This window comes from Manis javanica, chromosome 13, assembly GCF_040802235.1.
Source record: "Manis javanica isolate MJ-LG chromosome 13, MJ_LKY, whole genome shotgun sequence".
Taxonomy (NCBI): domain Eukaryota; kingdom Metazoa; phylum Chordata; class Mammalia; order Pholidota; family Manidae; genus Manis; species Manis javanica.
In genome coordinates this window covers 91,770,225-91,792,718 of record NC_133168.1, presented here as the reverse complement: position 1 = coordinate 91,792,718, position 22,494 = coordinate 91,770,225, and the positions used below count along the sequence as shown (strand labels likewise).

Sequence of the window (22,494 nt, the reverse complement as noted above, 5' to 3'; positions counted from 1 at the left end):
GCGTATTATTAAAAGTGTTTTCTAAACACTGATATTCACACAATGTGAGGTTAAATGAGTCTTTATTAGAATGTTGCAGCAGTGTGTTCGAAGGTAGCCCTACGAAATAAGGGTTTTAAATTAAGTCCCTAATTGCATGGATAGGAAAACCAGGGAAGGGGCTGAAGTGGGGGGTGGCATGTCCCACTGACTCGGGGGCATACGCGGAACACCCTCACAGCTGCACGGAGCCGGCCCCATGCGCAGCACACACGACAGCCTCTGCCTGTCGTCATGGACCTGATTTTTAAGGGGAAACCAAAACAAAACAACTAAGAGCAGACCGATCGATCCTTTGTTAAGACATTTCTGCAGACTCCAAAGAGGGTATAAGAAAACAAATCTGATGGTGAACCCTGGCAGCACGGCCCTGCTCTAAGGGAAAGTTCTCAACTAGACCCAGAAGGAAACCCTCAAGTTTGGGGTCGGGCAAGGGCACTTCGCCTGATGGGAGCACAGGCCAGGGTAGCTTAGGATATTGTCCATCAAAGTAGGAAAAGAGAAGGAAAAGTTTAATAAAACAAACCACAACAAAAAAACACAAGAGCCCACCCCTCCGACTCTCTGCTCAGGCTGAGCGAGGGGCCGCTGACTCCATGATCTGGGCTCTCTGGCTGGATCTGTCGCAGTTCTTCCACTGCGTGTGGAGAGGTGGGGGTCTCTGGGATGAGCAGCAGCAGAGGCTTCTGTGGGGGCTGGGGATGGGCAGTCAGCGGCCCACCCTCCGGGGAGCGGGGCCGTGCTCAGCAGGAACCCCAGGTCTGCACAGTTTAAATTCCATCACCGTGAGGTGATTAAAAAAAAAGAAAATCCGTCAACCTAGAGATTGCCGTGAAGGAAGGCAGGCAGAGATCGAGAGACTCAGGAGGAGCGGACGCAGACAGAACACTCTGCTGGCCTTCAGATGCCCCGGCCAGGTCACCTGAGCATGTCACAGTGTCCAGGGGGAGCTGTCCACGCACCCTGCTGGGGCCCAAGGGGAGGGCTGGGACACAGCCGGCCCCCAAGGTCCACTTTTCTGCTGGTGTTGGGCAAACTAAAGGCAAAGGAAGGAAGAAAGCCCACGGGAAAGGTCCCCAGGGATGATCCTTGTCCACCTGTGAAGCGGCCCATCGGCGGCCACTAAACTCTGCAGCCAAGAACAGGGCTCTGGCTCCTGCAGCGCAATGGGCAGTCATGCGCTGGCTCGCTTGGGGAGCACATGGTCTTCCCGGTCTTCCCGAAGGGAGGGTGGCAGGCCAGGTGGGAGGGAGGAGGGAGCCTGTTCTCCACTGGGCCTGGCTCACACTATTTCCACGTGGCCGACTGGGGGATGGAACGTGGTGGGATCATGTCCAGGAGGTACTCCCGCTGGCGGTCCACAGCTGAGGAGGTCTTGTGCACTGCCAAACTTGGGCTGACAAAGGCAAGAGCCCCACCTGCAACAGAACAGAGTGACAGGCCCCAGGGGCCCCCAGTGAGTTGGGGGGCACTCCCAGGAGAACCCAGCCTCAGCAGGACCCACAGAGTACAGGTGGCACAAATCCCAACCTCGAAGATGGAGGGAAGTCAAGAAATCACCAGTTGCCTTTTTTACATCCTCAGCCCCAGAGGCAGTGACCCCACACAGGGGGCACTGCTTCTGCCAGTGACCCAAGCATACATGATCAGCTGAGTCTGGCTGCAGATTTGTCTGGTGTGGAAAACCATGCAGCAGTCAGACACAATCCCTCATGAACACACAACAGGATCGTGGGAGGGCAGACACAGCAAGAGCCCCCCCCCAAGAGCCACTTGTCTACATGCCGGTGATACACCGTGATAACATTCTCACTGCTGCTATAGCCTCTTTGTGTTCTCCGAATTTCCACAAGCAAGTGCAATTTTTGTAATTGAAGGAAGACATGACACACCCCCATCTCCACCAAGTGTGTGTGCGCGTGTATTTAAGGAGTGCTGAGGGCCCCCCATGAATACTGTTGGCAGTGTTCAGTATGTTTGTGGAACAAATGTTCTGCAACTGAAGGCACCAGCGAACCCTCCTGCATACCCGGGGAAGGCACTCAGACCCCTGCTGTCTAGGTCCCACCAGGTACTGGGAATTCGGGGCACCAGCAGTGACCCTTGTGGGAAATGCTGCTTGTAAGCTGGGTACTTTTACCACTAATTCTACTGTTAACACAGCAACGCCCTACTCCTTCAAATTCCCCTTTGGACGTCACTGTAAATACAGTTTTCACAGGGTTGTTTCCACTGCACACATACACCTGTACTTGCCTTTTCCCACTGATTTCATCTGCTTTCAAAATTCCCTACAAAAGCCATTTCTGACCAGCCTGCGAGACCTTAGCTGTATCTCGATCCCACTGAAGGAAGCATCAGAAGTGTCTCTGCCTGGCCTGTGTTCACAGACGCTCTCTCTGTTGCCCGGACACGTCTGCAGGCAGGCACCGTGCCTCTCCCGCGCTCCTCCCCATAGAGGCTCTGGTGGCGGGGGCAGCCGCGCGCATGCAGTCTGGCTTCCCCAGTTCCGACCGGGGACGTGGGTCTTGGGGCAGTGCCCCTTTTTCCCACAGGGACGGACACAGCAGACGTGCATGGGGGGATGGGACTAATCAGGGGCACTCGCCCCTCTCCTCCTCCCAGCCCTGTGTGCCTGCCTTTCCCCTTCCTGTTTCTGACAGACACAGGAAGTACGGAACTTCCTTCTTAATGCCAGCACACAAATAATAAACATGGAGAAAGAGGTGTGGGCTGACCCGGGGACAGTGGGCCTGCAGAATGGAAAGTGCCCACGAGTCCACCTCCTCAGAGGCCTCTGCCACCCGCCCCCAGACCCTCCCTTCTCCCTCCTCCACAACGCCTGATGAGTGTCCCAGGGCCCAAGGAGTGAGGACATTGTCCTGAGTGAGCAAAAAACAAAGTTGGCTCACAGAGGTGGTCCAGCATAGCCACAGAAACCGGCCTCCGAGGCAGGAAAGGGGAAGGGGGCTTGAGCTCGCGGGATGAGCCTCTGTGGTGGGGAGAGCCCACTGGACGGGGTCACCGCCTGGCCTAGGCCTGCCTGCTTTGGGTCAAAGGCGGGCAAATAGCAAGAGCAGTGAGAATCTACCCAGGGCTACCGCCTGTGCATGGTGTCCTGCTCAGTGACAGAGATGAAACTGAACAGTCGGAGGCAGTCGCTCTCTGGGTCTGGGGGTTCAGGGCCCTTCGTGCCTCGTCCGTTCACCCCGTGTGTGCGCATCTTTGGTGAAAACAGGGAAGGTGGATCCGACCGAGATGAGGCCCTGGGGGCTGCTCACCTGTACTGAGAGGTGCCTTCTTCCAGCTGGAGGTGGTGCTGCCCTTGCCGATGCCCACAGCTCTCTCGGAATGTCTGCCGGTCCTGCTGACAATGGCTGTGGCTGAGGCTGAGTTCTGCAGTTTGGGCGACTGGCTGAACGTGTGTAGGACACCTCGGGGTGTTGTGGCCGAGCCCCGGGACAGCTGGCTGGAGGCCTACAGGGGAGAGAGGATAGACAGCTCACATGGGGAAGGTGTGAGGGCAGAGGGCGAGTCGCCCAGCGCTGCCTCTCCTTGCTCTAGTTGACCTCTTCCCACCCACATGGGGTTCCTAAAGTCCCAAATCAGGAGACCAGGTAAGTTACACCAAGGGGGAAGGGGAAGGAGGGAGAGGGAGGGAGGGAGAGAGAGACAGACAGACTCAAGTAGCATGACAGCCAGCGATGGATGTGCTCATGGGGCGTGCGGGCTGGTGTGGCATGGGGGCGCCCAGCGCTGTAGTTCTGACCTGTAGCACCGCCCCGTTACTCCAGTCGCGGGCCTCTCCTGAGCGGAACGCCAACTTACGCCTGGGTTTTATGACCTACACAAATGGGGGTTGAAATCAAGGTCAGCCATCCACAGGCAGGCCCAGGGTGACCTAGAGTGACCAAAGGGCAGCAGCTGTGGCGCACAAGGCCCAGTCCCCACAGGACAGGCTGCCTCCCAAGGGCAGTGCGGCCACCCACCATGCAGGGGTCTGGAGAAGATGTTTACAAGTGAATTACAAATGACTTCCAAGGACACAAAATGTGCCGATTGGGAGCTTTGGGTGGATGGGGTGGAAAGGCAAAGCATTGAAAAAAAAAAAAAAAACAAAACACCAAAAACATCTTGATCTCAAATTTGCTTCTCCTCTCAATTTAGCTAGAACATTTTTTTCTAAATGCCCCTTTTGTATCTCAAATGCAACTTTCAAAAAGTCCTTTTAGACAAGTACTTGTCAGCCAGCACACTGGAAGTGAAAGCTACAAAATCTAAAGAAACTGCAAATTAGTATTTTCACTGCCAAACACTATCATTAAATGCAATTTAGACGTGGAGTTAACGACCAGGCAGATAATCACCAGGGGTGGAGTCGGAACATCTTGCCTTCAAGCAACAGCCCCCCTCCAAGGGAGTCGGCGGGCCCCTCTCCACAAGCCACCAGCACTCACCTGCTTCTGCACAGGGTGCAGGGTGGCAGGCTCGGCCTTGGCCTGTGTGGGTGCAGCGCCCTGCTGGAGGAGGCGCTGCTCGATCTCCTGCTCCTGCTGCAGCGCCTTAACGAAGGCAGCCTTCAGCCGGCTGGTGTGCTCCACCTTGAGTGCCTTCTTCTGGTTGGATGCCATGCAGTTCTCACACATGATGGTGCCGCCCTTCTCCTCCCGCCAGCGGCACGTGAAGTCAGTCTTGCACTGCGCACACATGTAGGGCTCCCGGGACAGCACGACAGCGGCTGACATTCTGCCTGCTGCAAGGGGGTGTTCGCATTAGAGGAACTGGATGCCCGAGTTGGAGCCCCAAGCAGCCCAGGGCATCAGGGAACCAAAACCCAGTGGACGCCACAGGTTTGCAGGCCAGTATTGGGTGCTATGCGTAGATACTATGCCAGCCTCATGGCTGGCTTGCTGGTAGAAGCAAACTGGAGGCTCTTTGGAAAATGCTATGAACTAGGGCTCCTGGGGACCAGCTCAAAGATGTTAGTGCTGCCCAACTGGCTTCTCTGGGTTGCCTTTCCCACCCAGGACACAATGTTAGATCTCACTGGCGGATGCTTCCAACCTCCACAATTCATCAGTGGAGAGGAGCCAGTGATCCCTCAGGACCCCAGGTTGCTGTGACAGGCTCCTGAGACAGCAGGGGCATCAACTAAGGACTAACCATCCAGCAGGTGCTCCTGCCGACAGGCACCGTCCCCGGGGCCCTGCGGGTACCAATTCTCACCACCGCCTCCGGAGGGCTCTTCCACCCCATTGTCCCAAGGAGGAAACCAAGGCTATGGCAGGACCAGGACTTGGGCACCAGGACCAAGCCCTGGACCCTCGTCTGGGAGGTGGGAATGCAGTGTCCGCTTGGGCGGCCAAGGAGGGGTGACTTGGGAAGCCAGGTAAAACGCCCACTTAGACTCCAGGCCAATGCTTTTTGCCCACCAGCATGCAGTAAGGGGAACAATTTTGCATTTTGTAGCTTGCTACCTTGTGTCCAGCATAACAAGGCAGGGGTTTAACTGCCTCTTGGCATCACAGATAATGCTGGCAAGAAACCCTCGCTCCCTGACAGGCTCTGGTCCCCGGCCTGCCCAAGCTGCCCCCGAGCGCTGAGGGAGGCATAGCCCAGGATCTGAGCCCCCACAGAGCAGAGAAGATGTCACCTGCCCAAACAGCCCTGACTTCAGACCCAGCTCCAGGCCCCAGTCTGCAGCCAAAAGGCTCTGCCGACGAGGGCACATCTTCCACAGAAGACTCTACCAGCTTCCCAGACATCTGGGGTCACATGACCAGTGCCAGAGGGTCCAGGCTGGGCTCAGATGCCCACCTGGGGTTCTGGGAGGGCTCAGGAGATGCCTCTAGCAGGGGTTAGAGCCTCCCCTGCAGTTAGATCCTGTTTCTGGCAACAGGAGAGGTAGGCTGGCCCCAGTGAGAGAGTGAGCAGACAGGCTGGTCCTGGAGAACAGGGCCAGGGCAGGCATCAAGGGCGAACTTGAGCCACCCACCCTCTACTGGCCTCGTAGCAGCTCTTTAGCCAACATCACCTCATAAAGGAAACACCTCAGGGATCCAGGCACACCCCCGCTGTGTCCCAGCCTGCACCCTCCCTGCTGGACCTGGCTCTGGGACCCCTAACAGGCAAAGGCCACCATCCCCCACTTTACAGAGAACTACACTGGCCTTGCCCTCTCCATGTTACCTTGTGGTCAGGGAGTTTGTTAAGAGCAATGAGATGGGGGCAGGGGTGTAACGGGGCTACAGGCAAATTTGAGGTGGCCAGCTGCACGCCCTCTGCGCTGGGGCTGTCACTGGGCATGACCCCCACCTGGTAAGGAGGGCACTGCCTCTCGGAGGCCCTGGGACAGAGGGGCACCTCTGACAGAGGGAGAAGACACAGCTCCCTACCACCCGCACCCACCATCCCTCTGCACAAGAGAAGTGGGTGGGGAGAAGAGGCTTCTCTGTATGTTCCCATCACCGTCTCCGACTGTGCTAGGAGAAGCAGCCAGGGGAGGGGTTGGCACGCACCCAGTGACAAAGGCAGGAGTGGGTCTGAGGCCTGCAAGACCCTCCCCTGCCTGGGACCACAGGCCCACCTCCTGTTCAGCTGAAATCTTCAGGGAAAGTCCAGACTGGCTCCAGCTCCATCTCAGCACAGACACATCACCGGATCGGCATCTGGGGGGCTAAGGCCCCCTAAGGGCCAACCCAGCCTTCCACCTCCATTTCCAGCATTACCTTTGATTGCTGACCTGTACATGCCCTTTTATTCCTAAGACCTCCTAACACACAGTGGTGCTTCCCAGGAGTGTGATAAAGTAGGTCCAGCCCAGAAGTGGGGTCCCTCTCCAGCCTTGGGACCTCGGAGCACTCAAGGCTCTAGAAAGTTCATGCCTGAGAGCCCTGCCTAGAAGCAAAGCCTGTCAGCCTCAGGCAGTGACATCCCTCCTTACCCTCTGCCCACCCCATGGCACAGCCAGGTCAGAAGGACACTGCTGCTCGCCCACCCTGGACCTTGGGCCCAGCTCTCAGAGGAGGCCCAGATAAGGAAGGTGCCCTAGCGTGTTAAGTTCTCTCACAGCAAGCAGAAGTGATGGTGAAACAGACGCCTCTGGGCAGACAGCAGGCGTGCCAACACCTGCCATGCATGAAGACCATCCGTGTAGGGTCAGAGACAAGAGATGGAAGTGGCCCCGGGTCCCAGGTCCACTTACCTTGTGTCTCCAGCAGGTTCTGTACCACCTCCTCCAGGCCAACCAGGTAGATGAATTCATTGTTGGCTGCGCTGGGCAGGAAGTTCATCTCCGGGGCAGGGGGTTTGGGAGGGGGGATCTCAAGCAGTGTCTTCTCCAGTTGTTTGCGCAGCGCAAGCTTGGCGGCCGCCTGCCGACTGGCTGGAGAGTCAGCAGAGGTGACCACAGAGGCCACACTGGTGGGGGTGGAGCTGGCCTGAGCAGAGGTGGTGGTCATCCCTTTCATTGACGCTGGGGAGGGCTTTGGGGAGACAACAACCTGGTCAGCCTGCTGCAGGGCCACGCCAAGGCAGGGCACCACCACCCCCATGGCCCACGATGGTGCCTCTTGCTGCCCTGGCCGACGAGTTCTTAGTAACTCCGAGCTCCCTGACTTCAGTGAGCAACAGGCAGGTGGCGTTAAACTCACGACCCTGAGACACACCCATCTTGCACACATGCTTTTTGAGGCATAGCTGACATTCAGTAGCTGCATACTCTTATAATCTGTAGCGTGTGTCTTGCCACACAAGGACGTCCATGAAGCATGATGGCCAGGACAGTGGACGCACCCCCTGGCAACTGCTCCCTGCCCGGGGTGGCTCGGCCTCCTCCCAGCGCAGACCTGGGCAGCCGCCTCTTCCAGTCGCAGTGTCATGTCCCTCATGAGCATCCCCACCTGCGCTTGCCTGGAGACGCTAACGTTTTATCCCATTCATGTGTCCTCTTTGGGGTTACAGGAGGAGCGGCTCCTGGACCAAACCCTGCTCCCTTCACCCTTCTTTTCAGCCCTCCTCTCTGGATCCTTGCTGCTCCTGTGCTTAGGACTCCACCTGGACCCCACGGTCCGTGCTCTGCTGTCTCCCTGCGCCAGTGCACCATCCCCAATACTGTCGAATATTCCTCGAGAATGAACCTGGAGCTGACCACAGGGTCCTTCACTTCAGGGGATTGGAGATCTTTAGAAATCTGAGGAAAGCTGAGTATACCATTCCTAGGACCGTGTGCACACCTGCCATCTTGCAAACAACACATCCGGGGCTCTGGGAGCCCAGGACATTTGTGTGGGCCCCTCACCCCCTCAAAAGTTCTCCAGAGCCAAGCGAGACCCTTGATATTGAGGATGCCACCGCACTTGGCCCTGGCCCGACTTTAAAGGGGCAGGGTGCTCCCAGATCCCTGCTGGTTGGACTTATTTGAGAGGGAGGTAGGTGAGGACACTCCACGCCAAGGGGAAGGAGGCTAAAGCAGGCCAGCAAAAGCCATGCAGACCCAGTAACCATCTGTCAGGAGGCTCTCACTTCCAGCCTGCCCACCCCTGGCCCCACCTTCCTGGCTCTGTGGGTGAGGACAGACCCTCCCTGCCTCTGAGACTCTGCAGAGGTGCAGGGACACGCGGCTAAGAATAGACACACTGGCACCACAAGGACATCAGCAGGCCTGCTTTCGCACGTGCTCGCACCTGCGGAGGGAGGGCAGAAGGGCTGGGGAGCCCCTCACCTGACCTCACGTAACCCCCAAAAGCCTGTGACATTCCCCATGCTGCATGAAGCCTCCCCAACCCACACCCTCTCTGCAGCCCCCCACTCTGCTAGGCAGCAGATCTGAGCGCAGACCCGGGCCCTTGACCCTCACACCCAAAGGACCCAAGGAGCCCACACGTCCAATCCCCCGTAGGCGTCCGAAGCCTTGCCAAGCCTTGAGGGGGCAGCTAGCTGGGTCATGCCATGCCAGCCTAGAGACCTGACTCCACCTGGGACTTGGGGGTGGGTGGGGGCCACCAGCTGCAGGGTACATGCCCCACCAGCTCCACACGGCCCTCACCTGTGGGATGTTGACGAGCAGACCAGTGCTGGGGACGTTGGCGACGCGGATGAGGCCCTGTTGGATGATCCTCTGTCCCTGGATTTGCACGCTGGGCACGGATGCCCGCGGGGCCAGGAGAAGCGGCGGTGGCCCAGTGCTGGAATGTTGCCTGATGTTGTGAATTTGCTATGGGGAGGGGTGGGGGTAGAAGATGAGTGCGGGGGAAGGGCTGTGCCCGGGCCCCAGTGCGAGGGCAGCCCACTCACCTGGGCCCCCCTGACGAGCGGAGGCATGACGACCTGTGAGCTCGCTTGTGGCCCCAGCTTCGAGGGTGCCTGCTGCCCGCCGCGGACCAGGGGTGGTGGGATAACACCGCTGGGCATTCGTGTTGTCGAGGTCTGCCAATGGCACAGACCGCCCCCCAGGCAGGTTTTACATGGCTTTTCTCTCTTTTTTTTAACACAATTGCTGTTCTTATAAAAGTGCACACTTGTTTAAAGGGGGAGCTAAAATACTTATTTGTCTTGAACATGAAAGAACATGGACTGAGAAGAGCCATGCAAACCTCGGCTGGCTCAGGAGCGAACAGCACCAAAGAGGTGGCACATTCTCACACAATAGAGCCCTCAGGGCAGAGTCCAGTAGCCCTGGGATGGGGCCACCTGCCTGCCGCTTTGAGGGGGTGCGAGCTTGGTGGAGGCGAGGTTGGCCTCCATTCTGGCTCATCTCACCAACAGGACAGAAGAGGCTGTGAGCCTCCCTGGACAAGGCCCCCCTGGGACCCCCTTGGGAGTGTTAGTATGAAGGGACCCAGGCCCAACCAGGACTTGGGTCCTTCCTCTGGTCTCCCTAGGGGTGGTCACGGTGGAGACCCCCCACCCCAGGATTGCTGTGCTCATGTCAATGGTGGCCCAGTCTGATCTACACAGCTGGGAAGGTGAACAAGAACGTGACTTTTTGGGCTGCAGGCTGGGAGGTCTCCCTGCAGAGCATCAGAGGGAACTGCCCCAGGGCTGCTGAGGAGGGGCCTGGCCCAAGGTCGGGGAGCACTGACCTGAACTGAAGGCTTGCCGGAAGGAATGTTCTGGGCGCCCCGCACAAGTGGGGGAGGGGTGGTCCCAGTGCTCCCCGCGGAGCATGCGGGCTGCGAGAACAGGAGGGAGGTTGGAGCGCTGCCAGCCCAGCCCCGCTAGGTGATCCTGATTCTTCTTCCACCAAAGGCTTCAGGCCCTCAAAGGTTCTGCCTCTAGCCTACTGAAGTCTGTCTGCCACAGAACTGGCAAGCTCAAAATGAGCAGCAGAGAGATTTGCAAGCACTACCATCCCCTGGGACTCTTGGTATCACTTTGTGGTTCAGATGCCAGCTATGCCCTCCAGGGGATGTGAAGGCAAGGGCCCTGGGTCTGAACAAGTTTAATCCCAACCTTGACGAGGCAACACCGAGTCCAGGCACTTCCTGAAGTCACACGTTCCTCTAGAGAAGGAACAGTGACAACTTGGTTCACTTCTCCAAGCCTTGTTGACAAGGGAACAAGTAACAGGCAGGCTCTGTCTGCTGGGAGACCAGCAGACCAGCTGTGTCCACCTGCTGGCTGGGTGGGGCTAGGAGCTCAAGCAAACCTCCAGGTCCCACCAGTGAGGACCTCCGGTCTGTGTCCTTAAGGGGACACATGTTCCACCTGTCAGCCGGACCTGCTCACACTGTGTTCACTTTCTGGTTTACTGGGATAGTGGTTAGAGTAGAAAGGTAGCTTCATCTGCAATCAGGAACCTTCCCAGAACAAGTCACCGAAAAAAGCCCACCAGAACAAACCCAGCCCTGACCTACACAGTAAGCTGTGTTCAGGAACACAGGGGGGACAGGGGAGTGAGCAGGAGCCCCAAGACAGAGCCACCGGGGTGTGGGCTGCACCGCTGACACACGGGAGGAATCACATATTCTCTCCACAGACCCTGGCAGCTCCTGCCAGCCAGCGAGGACAAGGAGGCCTTTCTGGAAACTAAGACCAAGCTCTTAACCTCAAAATGTGCCTCCAGCAGGTCAAAGACACCTGCTCTGTTCCCTTGATATTTTCAGTCTGCAAAAGTGAGCTTTACATACTCAGATCAGGAATACTCTAGGCCAAACTCTACTCTGATGCCCTCTTTACTGACATCCTTTTCAGCTCAACCCAAAGCAAGAAGGTGAGTCTGCAAACGTCCATTTCAGACCCTTACCCTCAAGCTGCTGAGGAAACCAGCCTTCCCAGCTCCTGGCACTGACTGAGGAGGGTCAAGGGAGTGAGTGGCCTGGCTTCCCACCCCTGTTCTGATGCCCCACCCCCACCCTCCACCGAAGAGGGAATGAGATGCACACGCACTTTCTGTGTGGTGGTTTCCTTCTGTATTTGACTCTGCCGCAACTTTTTCAATAAAACCAGCTTTGCTTCTTCTAATCTTAACTCTTCTTTCAGTTGCTTAATCATCCTTTCTCGTTCCTCAGGACTGCTTTTCTGCAAGACACAAGAACAGGGAGTGAGCGGAGAGCCCCAGCTCCACTCAGGGGCACCGTGGGGCAGGGCCACCCCTAGCATGACTCAAGGCTCACCACGAGGGCCTCAGTGCTGGTGTCCACCAAGGCCTCCTTCACCAGGCCGTTCACCCTTGGGCTCGCTGGCTGCTCACTGTCGGAGAGCACAATCACATCGGGTGAGGGGGGTCTCCTCTCGGACTTCATGTCGCTGTGGAGCAGGGATGGTGAGTTGTTACGAGACCACTCCAGACACCATTCCCCAGAGCCCCTTTCCCACAGAGCCCGGATTCAGACACAGACAACAGGGACGGCCACCCTGCCACCTGGCGGGCGGCATACAACAGCCTGCAGCTGGGCCGTTCTTGGTGCCCACCTTCATGTCCCCACGGGACAGGCTCTACCACCCTGGAAGAGACCAGAGCTCCACCATGCGGCTCAGTGTTGGGGCTCCTGAGTGACGGTGTGATGGGATGAGTGCACCTCACAGGCCAGGGGCTGCCACCTGCCCACGCAGGAAGCCAGCTGGGAGGGAGCCTGGACCCAACATGAATCAGTCTTTGGTCGGCTCACACTGACAGCCCTCAAAGCTGGGTAGTCCACCAGGCCCCACAGAATGGAAGGGCAGGGCTGCACACTGTGACACAATCTCACAAGGCTGCCTGCTGTGGGTCACACACGGCCAACTCATCCTGCCATACATTTTGAAATCCACTAGAGCATGGGACACGTTTTCTCTTGCAGATCTGAGTGCTCTCCACTGACCCATTCAGCTCAAAAACTGGCTTCCAGGCACAGCAGGGGAGGAAGCAGTGTGTGAGCGCTCAGGCTGGTGCCAAGCCTTTTACCCAGTCACCCTCTTCCCCTAACCCTGCCCGCCCAAGTCCTCCAAGGTGTATGTGGGTGTCTGGTGCTACTAGGTACGTGCTCCTGTGTCGCGGACCCCTCACAAGGACCAGTGAGTCCCAGAGCTGGAGCCTCGACCCTCAATCTTGTGGCTCTGCTAGAGGAGGGCACAATGCAAACTTTCCCTTGAGCTCTGCCTCAGCACTGGTGCTGAAGGAATCGGATCCTTCTATCAGTGGGAAAACCAAACGCATCCACTAGGTGGCACCATGACCCAGGGAACAGACTCACAGAGCTGACTGGGAGTGACAGCTGAAAGCCGTGCTCCTTTGACTAGACCCTGGCTGTGTGCACAGGGTTAGAGACGCACAACTGTTGCTTGGCCAGCCCACAGGGCTGCCTTTTCATTTCTAGAGGGAGCTGCACCATCAGCACAGGATGGGCACAGAAGACCAGAGGATCAAGTGCAGAAGGTTCCCCGAACCCTCCTGGTCCCGCCAGCCCCTGGCTTTCCCATGCATCTCCTAATCCCACCTCCCGGAGCTGCAAGACAGCTACACCTCAGTACTCCCAGCCCTGATTCAATTTAACCAGCACAGCTGCCAGCTGGGGGCTTAGACCAAGGGCGAGGACACAAAGGCAGAAACTGTCCCGTCACTGCAGTTACCAGCCTGCATTAGGTCCAGAAACTGGCTGGCTGTTTATAAAGTAACCCAGGTTGTCTCACTCCGGCCTCACCAAACCCGAGACCATCATGCACTTCAGGCACTGCTGCTCTTTGCCTTTGCCATTTGTATGTGTCGCTCCCTGTTGACTCCTCATTCTGCCCAAGACTCGTGGACATTTCCAGGTGACCTGGGGGCTCCAAGTTCAGGTTCTCCGGGTGCACACATAGACAACGGGCAGATGCACGGTCCTAGCACAGGAGCTGCAGCCTCTGGTCTAGCCCAGGTGGGCTCCCAGGTGGCTGCATACTGGTGGGGCGTTAGCCCAGGAAGAACCACATCTAGGGTCACAGACTGCAGGAGCTTCCTGAGCAAGGGTGTCAGATCCCGTGACCCTGGGGGATTTACCACTTGATCATCTCATTTGAAGGGGTGCACTTCCGAAGGTGAGGTATCTAATGAGACTCAACTGTGCTTGAGAGAAGAGGGCAGGGGTGGGGCCGGAGACCATCTGGAGAAGGAAGCTCCCTGAGATGGCCACTGTGACCACGGCACTCCTGGGTCACATCCTGGCCTGACACTAATCAATAACTCACCCAAGAGGTGACGTCACCTCCCATCAAAGATCACTTCAGCATCCCAGCAGCCAGCAGGGAGTGAACTTCCTGTATGCTAATCAGGCCACCAAAAAGTCATGTGACAAAGGCATTTCACTCCTTGGTCATGTGACCCTTTAACTGTGCCTTCCAACGTGAAAACCATGGCAACAGCCAGTTCTAACCGGTTTGTGACACGCAGCCTTCATTTTGAGAAGTGAGGTAGGGTTCAGGTGCTGTCAGGAAATGGATGCACCCGGCTCACCCCGGGCTGCCCACTGCAGGAAATTCCTGTGTGGCACCCGCCCATGGGGACCTTCAGAGTGTTTCCAGGGACCAGGATCACCTGTTCAAACACAGAGGGGCCACCAGCCCCTCTGGTTTCCAATGTGAAAAACTTTCCTAAGCTCAGTGATTAGATAAAGCAAAGTACTTCAAGCCTCTCAGGAGGAATTCAGGAAAAAGAACACTCCTTTGACATAGGCTCAGAATTTTCACCAGCACCCTTTAAAAAAAATTGAAGTTGCAACACCACTTTGGCCAGGAGAACAAAAGCAAGGGAAATCTGGCCCAAGGTGCCAGGGGGCTGCACCATGGCCAAGTGCACTGCCTAGGCACACCAAAGCTGCCTGGACACCAAGTTTATCTGGAAGCTATGTGATTTCAGGGCAAATCCACTAAGCCCATCATGCCCATTTTGGGAACCCGTGAGTAAAATACTATGATCAGAAGAGATTCGCATGACCTACAAACCCCCTCAGAGGCAGGCCAGGCCATCAGCAGAGAAAACCGTCTTGCTGCCTCCTCCTTGGTGTGCTGGCCCTGGCTAGACAAACACCAAAGTTACCTGCTAGGAACTTCCATCAGGTTTCCTCAAGGGAAGGCAGTGATTACAAAGAATACATGGCATGATCCCAGTCCACACCCAGCTACTGTCGCTGTCCCAGCTAGCTGCCAGATGGCGGTCATGCCAGGCTAATATTTGATGACCCAGGCCTATGCCTGGGGAGCAGTCTCATCAGGGGAACGCAGAATCCTTGGTGGCTCTGACCTTTGTCATTCTCTGAAGGGGCCTGCCTGATGTCTGGGGAAGGGGCACTTCACCCACATGCACTCATGTTTGCTGAAAACCTACCTAAGGGGCAGATGCTGTGCTGGGCAGCAGAGAACAATCCCTGGATTAAAGGTTCATACATCCTCAGGGTCCACCAGGACGGACAGATCCGAAACCAGGGCAGGGAGAGGCAGGTAGGGCACATCTATGGTGGGAGTGGGCCACCACCACCCTGCACAGATCTCAGAGTGGGCCAGCTTCACCCGAGTTCCTAGGAATGCAGCACCTTGCTGCCCCGGACCTGCTCAATCAAAGCCTGCACTCTAACAGTGGCACCCAGGATGCTCACACATGCTGGGGCAGCTGGGGATAACTGTGGGCACAACAAGGCCTCAGGACAGCAAACTCCACCTCAGGCCAGCCCAGGGCAACAGGCAAGGCCAGCCCCAGCCATTCCCTGCCAGAACCCCTCCTCCCCACTCATCTTTCGGGCCTGGCAGAATGGGGAGAGGCAAGTGGCTGCTGTGTCTAAAGATGGGGGGGGGTCTTTGCTAGACCCAGCACCAGCCTCTCCAGCAACTCCTGCACACACTCACCTTGGCCCCACACCAGACACTTCCCCAGCACACCCCTCCCACTGGAAGCTGTTCTCATCTCCTAGGCCAAGGCGATCCTCACCAAGCCCCAGCCTTTTACCCTGGGCTCCCCCTGCCCTCACCACTATTCCCTCCACAGAAAGTCCTTCTGCAAGTCCATCCCCAACTCACACCCCACACCGTCTGTGCCCTCAGAAAGGTCCCTGGCTGGCCCAGCACTCCCCAACTCTGGCCGTAGGAGCATGCTCAGCAGCCCCCACAGCATGTACGCCTGAGCAAGCCTTCTGAACCCTGCCCCCCAACCATCCATCCTGAGGGTGGGAGCCCTGGGCAGAACTGGGGTCCACTGAAGGGCAGCACAGGCCTGGTAGAGGGGCCTCCAGTGACCAGCTCACTCACCCTCACTCCAGGAACTCGTCCAAAGAAAGCCCTGCTCCAGGTCAGCACATGCTGAGCAGCCTCCCAGACAACGCTATCACTGCCCACTGGCCAGGTGGCTCTCCCTCCCTAAGTTAGATGGGCCAGGGACCCACAGACCCAGTGGGAGCCTGTGTCCATGAGAACCAAGCACTGCGGCTCTGCAGGAGGGCCAGGATGCTCCCAGCAAGTAAAGGGCGTAACAGAGGGGGCCAGCCCTGACTTGACACCGACAGCCCCAAAAGCTGGGGTGAAGCTCCCCACCTCCCCAGACCAGAGACAGGAATCGCACCCTAGTGCTGCACTGGCTGTGGGTGGAGGGGAGGCCACAGCGTGGCCGTGACCATGCTAAGGCCCACCACGAACTGGTGCTGCACATCAAGCTTGCACACTCAGGGGCTCGGGGGTGGGCCGCAGCCCCACAAAGCCACCAGGTCTCACTTGGTTCTGCCTCTGGCACAAGAGTGAGCAGCCCAGTGCAGGACATGTCCCTCTCTGCGCCTCCCACAAAGTCAGGAACGGGAATTCCTGCCCCACTGCCCCCAACGGTTGTTGGGTGAGGTGAGACCAGGCTCAGAAACCTGAGGAGGCAACCGGGCCTGCCTGGGCCCTGACTTTCCCTCAAGTAGTAAGGGGCTGCTTGCCATGTACTCAAGTCTGGCATCAGGGTGACACTGAACATCCTCAAACCCAGGGAGGGCAGGGGCGAAGTCTGCTCTGCATGCGGCTGTGTCCCAGGAGCTGGAGCACAGCATGGTGGGTGCTCAGGTGATGGACTGGCGGCTGTGCCTGCCACCTCCTCCCACTCCCCGACAGCACCTGGTTCAGGATGAGGCCCGAGAGTTCACAAGGAAACCCTGATGCCTGCAGACTGATGGATCACCCTGCTCACGTGGGCTGCTCCTTACACACACACATACACACAGATGTTGGTTGCCAAAGAACACGCAAATTCACTTAAGAGAATTTCTAAATTCTAAGTCATTATCTTTTCAAGCAACAGGCCCTGGAAGTCCAACTCGTAATGTGTGAGTGTAGAACTCAGGTGGATGCTAACAAGGAATCCAAACACTCACGGTCGACAAAACCCTACACACAGGACTGCCTGCTGATGAGGCCACCCATTGGGCCCTGCAGGAGCCCCAAGGCGGCAGCTCGTTCAATTGGCCCGTGCCTCCTGTGCTCTCAGCCCTGTCCAGGCCTGATCCCAGGATCTGGGCCAATTTTACGGCTCACTCTCTGAAATACAGGGACACAGAGGAAACAGTGCTGCAAGCTTTCAAGGCAAAGCCACAGAAGCCCTGCGGCTTCTTTCACCTGGGCCCTCAGGATACGTGTGCCAGGAGGGGTCTGACTGCACTGAGACCACCCCAGTATAGGAAGCCAAGCTACCCACCTGGAGAAGAGGGTCACAGAGGCAGACACGGAGGTGGGCCCAGCCAACCAGCACACCTGCCAGACAATGCAACCCCCAGTATGTTGCTACTTTGTAAACCATTGAGCTGATGAGGCAACACCCCAGCTCTGCTCCTGAGGAAGCTGGCCCACACCGTGCAACTCCAGGTCGGTCCTCTTTCAGACTGTCCCCAGCAAGGCCACCCACTCCAGATAACACCCTGGGACAAAGCACAGAGAGAAGGCAGTGAAGAAAAAGTTCACCTAAATAATGGAACCTGCTGAACCTTGAAGCACCCCCAGAAGGACTCACAGAGCTCTCTGCACACCAGGCTGACTGTGGCAGATGCAGACTTGGGAGGAGACAGACGCACAGCTCCAGGAAGGCCAGGCAGGATCCTGGAGCTGCCCAGCAAGGAGAGGGGGTGGGCAGAGGGTCCCACAGGAGGGGAGGGGGCCGTGCACGGGCCGAGGAGCCACTGAGGCTTCAGGCACTGTCTGGAGTGGTGTCTGAGTCAAAGCCCAAAACTAACTCTACATGCTTAATCCAATGACCCACCACCTCCCAGAAACATTTCCCAAGAGGCCCTGCAAGAGGGAACGAGTAGGACATTCATCACCAGTTCTCGGGTTAGTCTCACCACCCAGCAAGCCCCTTGCCGGCAGGCACATGCAAGGCATCTCCACAGACATATGCTTCTGGGGTCTTTCATAGCCACCTGGGCATGGAGGCTGCTCTCTGGGACCCAGCAACACCCCACCCTCCTTTCCCAAGAGGTGCAGCTCACTGAGAGACACTAAATGTGGTCAGGAAAAGGGCTCCTCTGGGCACAGACAGGGGGTGGCTCCAGAGCGTTGATGAGTGCTGATGGGTACCAGGAGTCTAGACCCTGGGGTCCGGAACCCACATGCTTCCCGCCAGCCCCCACCCCTCTGGGACTCCCTCGGCTCCCTTCTTGGCATCCATTACCATTTGTCCCAGCCCTGTAACTTGACACTCTGCTGGCTCAGATGGCAAGAGAAAAGCCCAGAGCCTGCTTTGCAGGGGCCAAGAAGTCAGAACACATTTTGTTCCTCGGCCACAGAGGCTGTGGAGGTAAGCAGCTAGGATGGGATTTTTTGAAGTCCAGCCATCATTCTTTCTGGAGACCTCAGGGCCAGCTATTGTTCTGGGACTCCATTATGGCGCACCCTGCCACAGCTAGGGCCAAACATCTTAGGACACAGGGAGGGAGCACATGTGGCCAGGCTCCTGTCCCACGAGGCCAACCCCCATCCAGGGCCCCAGCACAGAGGTGGGCTGTCCCAGGGCGCACAGCCAAAGCAGAGGGGCGCTATGCCGTTGGCAAGGCCGGGAGGCAACAGGCCGGTCCTGCTGGGGCTTCTTCTAGGAACACAGGAGCCCCCGGAAGTCTCACAGCTCAGCCAGGGAAGCCCAGAGGACCTCACTGCAACTGAAGCAGTGACAGGAGCCAGTTTCAGGGACGTGCACCGAGTCACCAAGGGCTGGAGAGACAAGCTGAGGAAGGACAGAAGACAGCCCCCAGTGGGCCAGCAACAGCTGGCAGCAGCCCCGCAGAAAGACCCTAATACCAAAGGGCAACTGAGCAGCCTACAGGGCTGGCACCTGCCCAAGAAGGGCCCAACACGACCCTGATGATGACGAACATGTCCAGCCAGGACCCAACACCACTAGGAAGATTAGATCCACTTCAGCATGGCCTGCTCAGAAATTCAGGAAGTGGGACGTTTTACAAGCGACCATAGTCACAAAACTGAAAGGATGACCTATGGCAGCTTTGGAAAATCACCAGGACATTTGCTGACCCTTTTCAATGGCCATTCCGGTGCCAACCACCAAGATTCACATTTCCATGTAATATTCTCAACTGCTCAGCTGTCATCCCAGTCCACTGGTGAGGGACAGTCTGAAGACAGACTCCCCAAGGTCACAGACCTGTGGTCTACAGACAACACAGGCCACACCAGGCCCAGGCTCCTGCAGACCCTCGGGGCTGCCAAGTATGCCCGGCATTGTGCTGCGAATCCCCGCCCCCCCCCCCCCCGCCCAACACCGGTCAGACCAGCTGGGCGCCCGTGGACTGCAGAGGGCTGGATAGCACTCCAGAAAGTGGGGCGGGTGGGGAATAGGATGAGTCCCACATGGCTGCCAACTCTGACGCCTCCAAGTTGGGTTATCAGACACCACTTCCGGACTAGGCCAACAGGGAAAATGTTTGTAGTCATACTTGAAGAATCCCAGGCAGCCAGCAGCATCTGCATGCTGAGTCTCTGAAGAGACGAGGAGAGAGAATGAGGACATGGATGTGGCCCTCGGATGCTGGTAGGTTTCCAGCACCCAGGAATTCAGGCTCCCAAAGGACCTGGGCCTGGGGCTAGTGGAGGCGAGTGGAGCACAGGAGCCCAGCTGCCGGCCACAGTGCCAGTGCTGGTGCCCCTCCCTCCTTCGGTCACCATGCCTACCAGGCTGACCTTCCCCCCAAGGGGGCCACAGTGAGAACCCGGAAGCCCTCTGCACCGTGGAGGACCCCCTACATCAGACGAACCCAAATGTACCTCCTGAGGTGCCAGCTTCCTCATCAACCCAAAAGCAAAGTCACCTGTATGAAACCCCACACAGGAAACTTCCAGCTCACAAATGCCACAAGCCTCTGTGACAGACGCGAAGCACTTGCTTTGCCTGAAGTCTCCTGCCTCCTTTTAAATGTCTGTTTCAAACTGCTGGATCCTCCCCCACCTTCACCCCTACCCTCCCGGCAAATCTCTACATGTCCTCCCAGCTTGGCTCAGGTGTCCCCCACCTCCCACAAGACCTGCTTTAGCTGCCCTGAGCCGAAGCAGCTGTGGGACCCTGCCCAGGTTGGCTGTGAGGATCGCAGGGGGCCTGGCCCAGTCACCAAAACCTCGATGACCTCAGTTTCTTCGTGTGCAGAATGGGGCATCAACCTTGAAGGGATGTCATGCAGTAGTCCATAGACAACAGCCCCACCTCTGTTCCCCATCCTTGCAGAGTATTATGTGAACCCTGAGCAGCCCCATCACCTTTTCTGCTGTCATTTAGCTCTGAGCTGCTTCACTTGGCCACTGCCCTGCAATCCAGAGGTCCCTGGAAGCAAGGTCCTGCGCCAAGGCTGAGGGCATCTGTTCCTTCTACTATCTGACCTCAGCAGGCTACAACCTCTGCGCCACCTGGAGTGTGAAAAGAGCCCCACAGGGTGTCCTTCCTCTGCCCATGCTGGACAGCCCACTCCCGGCCTGCCTGCATGCCTCCGTGGTGGCAGTTCCCCCAGCAGGAGGCCTCGGGACCCCTTCGGGCGCTCTGCCCGGTCACTGGAACACCAAGACGATATTCGCTTCTTTCACCAAGTCGGGAAACCCCAACAAACAGTGCCAGGACCAGTGTTGTTACACTGTGGGCAACACTTGCACAAAGAAGTACAAGCTACTGGTTTATTAAGCCTCAACCCCAATACACGTCCTTTCATCCTGTGACAAGATGAAGCTGCTGTGTACCAAGGCGGGATGGCCGTCTGGACAAAAGCTCGTGGGCCCACCCGCACTCACGAGACAGACAGACACTGCGGTCATTCAGACTTGGGTGTCTGGCAGACACTTCCCACAAAAGGGTCAAAGCCTGTCACTTCGAGGATAACAAATGACAGTATTTGTCACCAATGATAAAGTCGAAACTTCTGACAAGCAAAATGTAGAATTTGGAAAACGTGTCTGTCACTGTAAGCCCAAAGGCTTCCCAGCAGATCAGACATGAACTAACCTGATTTTGCGATACTGAATAATGAAATGTGTCAGTATCTGAAAGCTCTCAGTAAACTAGTATTTTCTCATGTTCAAATACGAATAAAAGCACATTTCAGGGGGAGAAGAGAACTCTCCCAGGCAGAAGAATCTCCAATAATTCGTGTTTGGAGGAGAGGGAGCAGGACTCCCCACCCCTTAGGTGTGGGCTGTACATGCTGACTTCCTTCCAAAGGGCACAGCAAGGAATGGGGGAGGGAGGAGACTTCACAGTGGATACGTCTGATAGCCACTACCTCAGCCAGGGGACCAGGGTCAGTAGTGTCAGAGCAAAAAGTGACGATGGTGGCACATGCCCTGGATACAGTGTGACAAGAAGGGCGCCTCACCTCTGGTCCCCCACATACCCATCACCCCAGTCCAACCAGAAGAAAAACACCAGACAAATCCCACCTGAGGGGCCTTCTGACCAGTCTTCCTCAAAACTGACAGTCATCAAAAGCAAAAAAGTCCTAGAAACTGCCTCACAGCCCAGAGGAGCCTAAGAAGATGCGCTGACTAAATGCCAAACACTGAGATCCTGGGACAAAAAAGTACGAACTGAGGGCATCCGAATAAAGCATAGATTTTGGTCAGCAGTAACACACAGATGTTGGGTCGCTACGTGCAGCCAATGTTCTACAGCAGAGCTGAACCTTGAACACCTTGGGGTGCAGGGGTGCTGACTCCAGTGCAGCTGAAAATATGCCTGCACTTAACTGACTCCCAAAGAACTTAACTACTAACAGCTGCCTATTAGCAGCTGCCCAGAAGCCTCACTGACGACATGAACGGTCAATGAACACATATTGTATGTCATATGGCATACTGTATTCTTACAATAAAGTAAGCTACAGAAAAGAAAATGGTTTTTCAAGTTGTCATGCCTCTCCAAAATACTTACCAATGTATTTATTGAAAAGAATCAGAGTATAAGTTGACCCATGTGTGCAGTTCAAACTCGAGTTGTTCAAGGATCACCTGTAATCTGTTAATAGGGGAGGTGTGGGGTGGGGTGTGCAGAACGATCTTTACAACTTTTCTCTAATCTAAAACTATCCTAAAATTGTGAATTTCTTTAAAAAAAGGTCATTCTGTCCAAAGTGCAAGAGAAACGGACAGATTTTAATGTAACGAAATACAAAAAGTTCACCAATGAGGTTTAGAGCCTGCAGTACAACTAACCATTAGGGACCGCCGCTTTGTGTCTGGTGCGAGTTGAAGGAAGAAACGCACAACTCTCCTGAGAGGCGGACCAAACACCCCTCCCTGCTCCAAACGCTTTTCTGTGTGAGGCTGGACTTTCTTAACATGCTTCCACCCCAACTACTTATCAGGAGACTGGACGCAGCAGTAGATATGGGAATCCAGCTGTCTATTAAGCCAAGGACAAAAAAGATTCGCAGAAGTTACTTTTTTATAAAAATGTTATTTACGCTAACCTGTAGTAGGTTTATTATTGTCATCTTTAAATGAATTAGTTGAGTATTTTCAAGTTTTCTTACAGTAAATGACAACAGATATTAACCACAG

At 56.3% G+C, this 22,494-nt stretch overlaps 1 protein-coding gene across 11 annotated transcripts in view; it reads right to left on the bottom strand.

The window, feature by feature from the left end:
- Window positions 1-45: 45 nt before the first annotated feature.
- The window catches only part of GATAD2A (GATA zinc finger domain containing 2A), a 97,461-nt gene continuing 75,012 nt past the window's right edge, over window positions 46-22,494 (bottom strand). For 10 of the 11 annotated variants that reach the window (XM_036996180.2, XM_036996183.2, XM_036996184.2 and 7 more), the window contains 10 exons: window positions 11,655-11,787; window positions 11,428-11,559; window positions 10,122-10,211; window positions 9,334-9,465; window positions 9,086-9,253; window positions 7,244-7,523; window positions 4,497-4,792; window positions 3,809-3,883; window positions 3,321-3,516; window positions 46-1,457 (listed from right to left, as the gene is read on the bottom strand). In XM_036996180.2, the coding sequence (XP_036852075.1) occupies window positions 1,327-1,457; window positions 3,321-3,516; window positions 3,809-3,883; window positions 4,497-4,792; window positions 7,244-7,523; window positions 9,086-9,253; window positions 9,334-9,465; window positions 10,122-10,211; window positions 11,428-11,559; window positions 11,655-11,787 (1,633 nt within the window). In that variant the 3' untranslated portion in view covers window positions 46-1,326. The remainder of the gene's footprint in view (window positions 1,458-3,320; window positions 3,517-3,808; window positions 3,884-4,496; window positions 4,793-7,243; window positions 7,524-9,085; window positions 9,254-9,333; window positions 9,466-10,121; window positions 10,212-11,427; window positions 11,560-11,654; window positions 11,788-22,494) is intronic. The other variant, XM_036996178.2, reaches the window with a different exon arrangement.